General features: G+C 42.5%; 1 protein-coding gene and 1 long non-coding RNA gene across 2 annotated transcripts; one reads left to right on the forward strand and one right to left on the reverse strand.

The window, feature by feature from the left end:
* Positions 1 to 3,526: 3,526 nt before the first annotated feature.
* Positions 3,527 to 3,993, reverse strand: LOC123659946. Its single transcript, XR_006744104.1, has 2 exons — positions 3,963 to 3,993; positions 3,527 to 3,877 (listed from the first exon to the last, which is right to left on the reverse strand). It is a non-coding gene; the product is annotated as an uncharacterized LOC123659946 (long non-coding RNA).
* Positions 3,994 to 5,306: 1,313 nt separating this feature from the next.
* On the forward strand, positions 5,307 to 7,846 carry LOC123659918 (reticulon-4-interacting protein 1, mitochondrial). The gene is made up of 6 exons (XM_045595082.1): positions 5,307 to 5,448; positions 5,637 to 5,845; positions 5,928 to 6,128; positions 6,628 to 6,740; positions 6,810 to 7,092; positions 7,623 to 7,846. The coding sequence occupies exons 1-6, from the start codon at positions 5,307 to 5,309 to the stop codon at positions 7,782 to 7,784; spliced, it is 1,110 nt and encodes a 369-aa protein (XP_045451038.1). The 3' UTR covers positions 7,785 to 7,846.
* The last annotated feature ends 950 nt before the right edge of the window (positions 7,847 to 8,796 follow it).

Here is an 8,796-nt window from a genome sequence, read left to right on the forward strand (position 1 = left end):
CAAGACATTACTTGTTGCCAATTCCTAAACTACGTATAATAATTAATTATTACTCTCATATTTAACGATCTCCTGTTATTATTATTTGTTAGCAGCCTGTCTAACAAATAATAATAACAACAGGAGATCATGACTGTCCACCACTTATTTGCTAGATAAAAAGAGAATCAGGCTAGAAAGTTTTTTTTAATGGGCATTTGACTTCCGTTTTTCTTTTGGCATTGTTTAGAACAATGATAGTTTAGAAAATGTGACAATCAGCTGTTATAATGTCATACCTCAAACTACCTACAAGTGTAAGAAATTAAAAATACCTTTATATACTCTTTGAGAATCATCATTTGTTGTTGTGTAAGAGCCATCGCACCGGAAAAATAATAATCTTTTTTTTGTTGTTGGAACTATTTTTTTAAGTTTTTTTATACGGTGAATAAAGTAAGAGAAAAGGTGAGAATCAGATAGTTACTATTATTTAAATTTCACTATATTCAGTTAAGTTCTAATGACATGCTAAAAAATCCTATAAATCTTTAAAGTCAGATAATCACTTTCTTAATGTTATAAATCGATCTAGTAAGTTGTATGCATACTAAAACATTCATTTTATGATTTGAAAATACTCAATAATTGCCAATTTCCATTGTGGTTTTACATATATTACCTAAGTCGACTATAAGTCGGTTTTAATTATTTTAAACAAATAATTGAATGATAGTCAATAACTTAATTATTATGTAGGGACTCATATTTGACAGTTTTATAAAAAAAAAACTTTTTCACTTACATTGTTCTAAAGCCTTAACTGAGGTAGGGCACAGCAGGAATTTCCTGCTCAAAATATGGAGCAGCCCAACAGGGTAGTACCTTGACCTTACAGAAGATCACAGCTAAATAATACTGCTCTCAAGCAGTATTGTGTTCCTGTTGGTGAGTAAGGGGACCAGAGCTCCTGGGGGGAATAGGGGATAGATTCGGCAACGCGCTTGCGATGCTTCTGGTGTTGCAGGTGTCTATAAGCTACGGCAATCGCTTACCATCAGGTGAGCCGTACGCTTGTTTGCTGACCTATTGAAAAAAAAAGGCAACCGTGTGTGTATGTTATAAGATATTTATTTATTTGTTATTTATGCTGTATTAATTAGTATAGTTTTTGTAGTACCAGTTGTAACCAAGTAAATATTGAAAATGAATAAATAATAGTAATAATTTATAAAAAAAACGCAATAAGTATTATTAGTAGTATTCATAATTCTGTTACTATGTCTACAGACATGTTCATCCCATTTCTTAATTTTGTTACTTTATTTTTATCAATAAGTAAACAATATTATACCTGAATTCACATCTTCACTTTTGTAAATCTTTGAAATTTTCATGTGCAACAATTGTGAAAAAACTTGCACAAATTGTGTTTATTATATAAATTACAAAGTATTGTATTCTAGTATGTATCAGTTGAACAAATATTAGCATCTTTTCCATGACGTAACTTGTAAGCCGACTGCCATGAAACTTTGAAGATTGACTGAATCAGCGTGTAACATCATACCGCTGGGCATATGTCTCTTTCTCTGTGCAGGAGAAGAGTCGGAGCTTAGTCCACCACGCTGCTCCACTCCAGTTTGATGGATATATTTATAAATGAATTTAATGTTTTATATTTATTAATGTTCCATGGTTTTATTTTTAGTATTATTGTTTATGTCGGCTTATTCTTTTTTAACCGACTTCCAAAAAAGGAGGAGGTTCTCAATTCGACTGTATTTTTTTTTATTTTTTTTTTATGTATGTTACATCAGAACTTTTGACCGTGTGGACCGATTTCGACAAATTTTCTTTTAATCGAAAGGTGGTGTGTGCCAATTGGTCCCATTTAAATTTATTTGAGATCTAACAACTAGTTTTCGAGCTATATCTAATAATGCGTTTTTACTTGACGCTTTTTTCGTCGACCTACGTTGTATTATATCGCATAACTTTCTACCGAATGTACCGATTTTGATAATTCTTTTTTTGTTAGAAAGGGGATATCCCTAGTTTGGTACGATGATAAGGAAACCAGGATCTGATGATGGCATTCTAGAGAAATCGAGGGAAACTCTCGAAAATCTGCAATAACTTTTTACTGGGTGTACCGATTTTGATAATTTTTAATTTAATCGAAAGCTGATGTTTATCATGTGGTCACATATAAATTTTATCGAGATCTGATTACTACTTTTTGAGTAATCTTTGATAACGCGTAGTTACTTGACTATTTTTTCGTCGATCTACGTTGTATTACTTGTCGATGTAATTGAAGTCGGTTTTTTTTTCGTTTGTCTGCAAACACAATTATTTATATTGTAGTTTGACTTTTGTTTTTTCTCTTTCTTTTTGTCTCCTTTACTATGCCTAATGAATTGGGTTATGCCTGTAATATTAGATGTAAGAAAATAAATGAATAAAAAAAAATTCCTACTATAAATAATGATTGCTATCAAGTGTCTATGAGCACAACCGTGAGCGAGAACGTTGCGTGCGCTCCGAGGCACTGTGGGGAGACCCACAGGTCAGACACACTGGAAACAAATATTTGTACAAATATCCACCCCTAGCGGGAATCGAAACCGCAATCGCCCCACTACACCAGAGCAAACCTAAACTTTGTAGATACAGCTCAATTGAAATCCAGATTAACATATACGTTATTTTTAACCGACTCCAAAAAAGGAGGAGGTTTTTCAACCGTTTAAATATATTTTTAAGTATGTTCGAAAATAACTTCATCGTTTATGAACCGATTTTGATAATTCTTTTTTTTTTTTGGAAGGAGATATTTCAAGGGTGAAGGTGAGGGTGTGTTCTACTATGATAAGGAAACCAGGGTGTGATGATGGGATCCCAGAGAAACAGAGGGGAAACCTCGAAAATCGTAGTGACGGCTAGTGCATTTGTTATTTTTTTTTCGTCTACCTACGTTGTATTACTTGTCGACGTAATTGAAGTCTGTTTTTTTTCGTTTGCTAGCAAACACAATTGTTTTATCTGATGCGTCACCCTAAGATTAGGAAAAGCAAACAAAAGAGCGAATAATAAAATTTAATGTTTAGGAATATACATATTTTAAAATTAAGTACTTATAAAAAATATTTTTGCTTTCAATATTAAAATTTTAGTTAAGATACACACTAGAAAATGTCTCGCTCAAGATTATAGCTAAATACTACGACACTCAGGCAGTGTTGTGTTTCTGTGAGGTGACTCTGTAGACTCTGTAGACGGGGTCTGCTTCCTATCCGGTGGTCACGAATGTACTTGACCTGACCGCTGGTTTGTTTCACCTTAATGACATTAATAGAATGTAGGTAGCTAAATTACAATTATTTGCACGAGACCTATACTTTTTTTTAATTAATGTGAGTAAAGTACATAATTAGTAGAAGGAAAACAAATAAACGTGCGGCTATAGCGAATATTAATTATACTATTTTATTAAGAATAATGGTTGATATAAAAATCATGGTCAAGAAATTGAAGTCAAATGTCTTCAGTACCTATTTAATATTCACAAATTCACAATTTTGATGTATACACTGTCATTACATAATCTTCGTCTTGCGTAACGCTATCTACTTTACAAACAATGCGCTTACCTACAGAATACGCATGGCGCGCGTGCGTACGGGCGTGTGTCGACAAATTTAAATTGCACTAAGTACCTATAATCTTCTTCTGATATTTCAGTTCATAGTTGTTGTTCATCTTACTGTTCATTATTAATAATAAAAGGATTTAAAACTTGATAAAAATGAGTGATGAGATCGCTCGAAGTTGTTGAAACCTGTTGCTCTATTGTTACGCATTGTGTTCTTCCATAATCCATTGTCTGCATTATCTATGGATAATTGATTATAATTTATTGAATAAAATATATTTTATTTTTAGTTAATAAATAAATATCTTATAACATACACACTCACTTCAGCCTATCGCAATCCATTGCTGGACGAAGGCATCCACAAGTTCGCGCCAAAAATAGCGTAAACTAATGTGTGTTGCCCATTGCCCATAGTCACCACGCTGAGCAGGCGGGGCTGGTTACTGCAGGGCTGGCTTTGTTGCACCGAAGACGCTGCTGCCCGTGTATTTCAAAGCCAGCAGTTGGATTGTTATCCCGCCATCGGTCGGCTTTTTAAGTTCCAAGGTGGTAGTGGAACTGTGTTATCCCGTAGTCGCCTCTTATGACACTACGGTAAGAGAGGGGGTATTCTTTACTGCCGTGCTACACACACGGTCGTCTGTTCCTAAGATAAGCTACGTATTGCTTGCGATAAATAAAAGCCGACTGATATACATATAGCAAAATATTTTTTTTTTATAAATGTACATAGAAATATAAAAAATACGAATATTATACCCAGACGAAATCGAACCCGCATCTCGCATAGCAGAAAGCAGGGCCACTACAAACTGCGCCAACGGGCTAGTCAAAATTACTAGTAGGAATAGGTTTTTAAACTTTCATGGTCAATAATACTTGATAATTATTGATAATGGGCTCCGCTCTGGTGTGGTGGTGCGTGTGTCGTGTGGGCAACTAAACACCACCATTTGTGGGTTCGATAACCACTCGGGATGGACATTTGTATATGTAAATTTTTTTCTTTCGGGTTTGAGTGTCGTGTTGATCTTTTTCACCGTGCCTCGGAGAATACGTTAAGCTGTTGGTCCCAGTCATGATAGCCACCTGATAGCGATCGTTACGTGATCGTACGGGGGTATCGTCAGTGGAGAACAATGGTTATTAAGTTCTGATCCTCCTCCTACACGGAGAAAGAGGCCTATGATGAGGCCAGATGTCCGATATTACAGAATGAACCAATCAATAAACAAATAAATAATTGATTTATTAGACTGTGATCGTGGGTTGTGTTACATTTTTTATATAGGAACAACTATGATGGCAAACGAGCGTACCACCAGCGTAGCACCTGATGTTAAACTCTTACCGTACTCTATAAACACCTGCCACACCAGGAGCATCACAAGCGCCTTGCCGACACAACTCCCGACCACAGCAGCACTGGCCATCTCACTCACCACAGGAACATAACACTTCTCGTAAGTAGTATTATTTGGCCCTAATTTTCTGTAAGGTACTTACTACTTCTCCAGTTGGGCTACTCCAGATTTTGAGGAGGGTATTTCCCACTATTATTGGTTGAAGTCGTTTGTTCGGTTAGTAGCGTGCAATACATTTGGCGACTTGTAACAAGTAAAATAAACAGATGTCGGGTTGGTCTCGCGGGCTGAGCGCGGGCCGCATGAGCGCGTGGCGCGTGCACGCGTACGGGCGCGGCGAGCTGCGCCTGGAGGCGGCGCGCGTGCCGGCGCTGCGCACGCCCGCCGACGTGCTGGTGCGCGTGCGCGCCGCCTCGCTCAACCCGCTCGACGTCGCCATGATGGGTACGCGCCCTCGCTACTTCTGTTTAACGATGCCGACATTATCTCGACACGCTTTTTTATATCACCATTCACAGTTGAGATAAAAAAAATGATTAAGTACTGTTACTGTTACGATTAGTCGTAATGCTTAACGTATCGACGTTAGGTTCAGGAAGATAATAAAATTTAAAAAATCTTGGTTCGCTTAGATGGTTACGGTGCCCGCATTTTTAATACTCTCCGAAAGCTGGAGGGTAGCGATGTAGAATTTCCTCTCGTGCTGGGTCGCGACTTCGTCGGGGAGGTGGAGATCGCCGGTGCGCACTCCCGGCTGCGGCGCGGGGATCGCGTGTGGGGAGTCGTGCCGCCGCACCGGCAGGGCGCGCACGCCGAGTACGTGCTCGTCCGGGACAGCTCGGTGAGCATCTCGCGTCTCAAATCCTGCGAGCGTCTCGAATCGGTCAAATTGTCACGTAGTACCCGGATATCTCCCGCTACAGGCTGGGCCGGCGCCGCGCGCCCTGAGCGACCTGCAGGCCGGCGGCGCGCTGTACGCGGCGCTGACGGCGTGCTCGGCGCTGCGCGTGGCGGGGCTGCCGCCCGGCGCGCCGCCGCGCCGCCGCGCGCCGCGCGTGCTGCTGCTCGGGCTCGGCGGCGTCGGCCACGCGGCGCTGCAGCTGCTCGTGTACAGCGGCGCGCAGGTCGGACACGGGCACGCGGCCGCGACCGAAGGAAGCATCCTAAAAATAGACTATAGTGTGACAGAAGTCACACTATAGTCTATTTTTTTAACAAATGAGAATGTCTTTCGTACATTTCCGATATTGACAGAGTGAGATGGGTCATTGTTAGGGGTGGGGCCTTTGTTTTTGTTTTTAAATTGTATATAATTTGTTTTTCTGTAGGTTGCAAAGAGCTCTTAGTACCTACGCTTAACTACAGGAAATATTTCCGCCATGACTCGTGCACAAACAATATCGTCGGGTTCACTCACTAAAACACTTGCTAAGCGCAGGTAGCCGCTGAGTCAATAGAATGTGCATTTAACTACAGCATTTGTGTAAAACGGACTTTATAGTGATTACGTGGACTACTTACGCAGTCAAAATTTTCGGTACTCATTTGTTAAAAAAAAAAAAAAAAGTTGGCGAGTCGGGGAGACCGATTGATTGACTACTCGTTTTTTTTTTTTCGTCACAGGTCGTCGTGGGGTGCTCCGACGACCTTCGCGAAACTGCGACTTCGCTGGGTGCGGTGGCCGCACTGGACAGAAATGCATCCGACTACGACCGCCTCCTCGAGGAATCCGGCCCGTGAGTGGACCGTCCGCTCGTCGGCTCTGTAGCTCGTTCGAGTTCGTCAGTGTCGTCGCTGTCCGACAGGTACGAGGTGATCCTGGACTGCGCGGGGCTGGGCGGCGCCGAGGCGGGCGCGCGGCGCTGGCGCTTCTCGCGCTACGTGACGCTGAGCTCGCCGCTGCTGCGCGAGGCGGACGCGCGCGGCGTGCTGGCGGGCGCGGCGCGCGCGGCTGCCGAGCTGGCGCTGCAGAGCGCGCGCGCCGCGCCCGCCGCGCCCGCCGCGTGCCTGCCGCACGTGCGCTGGGCCTACTTCCTTCCGCTGGCCGACGACATCGAGTTGCTGCGACGACTCGCCGAAAATCAAAAGGTCTGAACTGTGCCTGTCGAAGGGTTGACACGAAATTAAGATTTAGTTCCTCTCGCTTTCGGGAGTCGCAGCGTCTGCTGTCACGATTCAACCTGTAATATCCTACCGCTGAGCGGACGCCTTCTCCATGTAAGAGAAGGATTGAGTTCAATCCACCACGCTGTTCTACTGCGTGTTGGCCGATATGTACTATGAGTAACAATCGCTATCAGGTATTTATGATAATAACTGGGACCGACGGCTAAACGTGCTCTCCGAAGCACGGACCCACAAGTACAGACAATCCAAACCGGAAAGAAATATTTGTACAAATATAAACATCCACCCCGAGCAGGAATCGAACCCGCAAACCGTCGATGTTTTAGGCGACTACACGCACCACTTCACCAGAGCCGTTGTTACCGCAGCGTCTGCTATGACGCAGTTTAGTTTTCGTTCACACGCAGAAAGCGTTCAGAAATAACCGGCTCGAAGGTAGTCAGTGGTCGGTCGGGCCTGGCGAGCTCGATCACGGCGGCCCGTGCGCGCAGTTCTCGGTGCAGGTGGAGCGCGCGTACGCGTGGCGCGAGGCGGCGGCGGCGTTCGAGCGCGCGCGGGAGGGGCGCGCGCGCGGCAAGCTGCTGCTGGACTGGCGCCGGGGGGAGGGGGCAATAAATGATCTGTTGTACATGCGTGTTTCATTTGAGACCTAATGCGGTAGTTACATCCATAAACCAGTGATGTGACCATTGCGCTATCCCTTCGTAAAAACCTACATTTAAGCATATTGGTTACGTGTTAGCTTAAGCAAAAGAAACACTTGTAAAGGTTAGATAACGATTCAGCCTGTAACGTCCTATCACTGCCGCCACAGGTCTCTTTCTCCATGCAGGAGAAGGATCGGAGCTTAATCCATCGCGCTGCTGCACTACTTAAATTATATAAAATTTATTGTTGATATATTGATTAAAAATTAAAAGATTGTCACGTCTTTCTGAACTGAGCGACGCCATCCAACACTAAAACTAGATTGTAAATTACGCACACCGCCTACAACAACACAACTGACACAACTCTTGTTATATACATATTGTATTCGGCATTACAGAGTGTGGTAAAGAACGTGCCAGGTTCCGCATTGAAACAACTCATTCCGAAACTTTAAATAAGAGACAGTCCATTAATCAATTGACACTAAAAGGCTATAAAAAATATCACAAGGAAGGGGAAAGGGGGTACAATTTTGACTGCGAGTACCTAATACCTCGACCTTACCTCACAGACCTTAGATCACAGCTAAATAATACTGTTTTCAAGCAGTATTGTATTCCTGTTGGTGAGTAAGGTGACCGAGCAATTGGGAGGAATTAGGGATAGGATCGACAACACGCTTGCGACGCTTCTGGTGTTGCAGACGTCTATAAGTTACGCTTACCATCAAATTAACCTCACGCTTGTTTGCCGACCTATTTAGTTATATAAAAAATATATATCACGTGAAATTTATTTTGTGACCCGCGATTTGCAAACCTAAACTCACTTATTCTCACGTGAGGATCGATCGCTAGGTCTGGAGAGATTATCTGCGTAGTACGCGAATAATTACGCCGAGAAACTTTATGAGACTGACGTTGAAGCGCCAACAGCTACTTATCTCTTATGCTTGTTAGTGTTGATGAAAGTCTCGCTAATCCGTGGTCGAATCGCGAATACGCGAAGAGCGCA

Source organism: Melitaea cinxia, chromosome 14, assembly GCF_905220565.1.
Source record: "Melitaea cinxia chromosome 14, ilMelCinx1.1, whole genome shotgun sequence".
NCBI lineage: Eukaryota > Metazoa > Arthropoda > Insecta > Lepidoptera > Nymphalidae > Melitaea > Melitaea cinxia.

Excerpts from the sequence above, each read along its gene's own strand:
- LOC123659918 (XM_045595082.1), top strand. The coding sequence starts at position 5,307 with ATGAGCGCGTGGCGCGTGCACGCGTACGGGCGCGGCGAGCTGCGCCTG. Across the intron at positions 5,449-5,636 it reads GCTCGACGTCGCCATGATGG|ATGGTTACGGTGCCCGCATT; the intron begins GTACGCGCCCTC and ends TGGTTCGCTTAG. Across the intron at positions 6,741-6,809 it reads CTCCTCGAGGAATCCGGCCC|GTACGAGGTGATCCTGGACT; the intron begins GTGAGTGGACCG and ends GCTGTCCGACAG.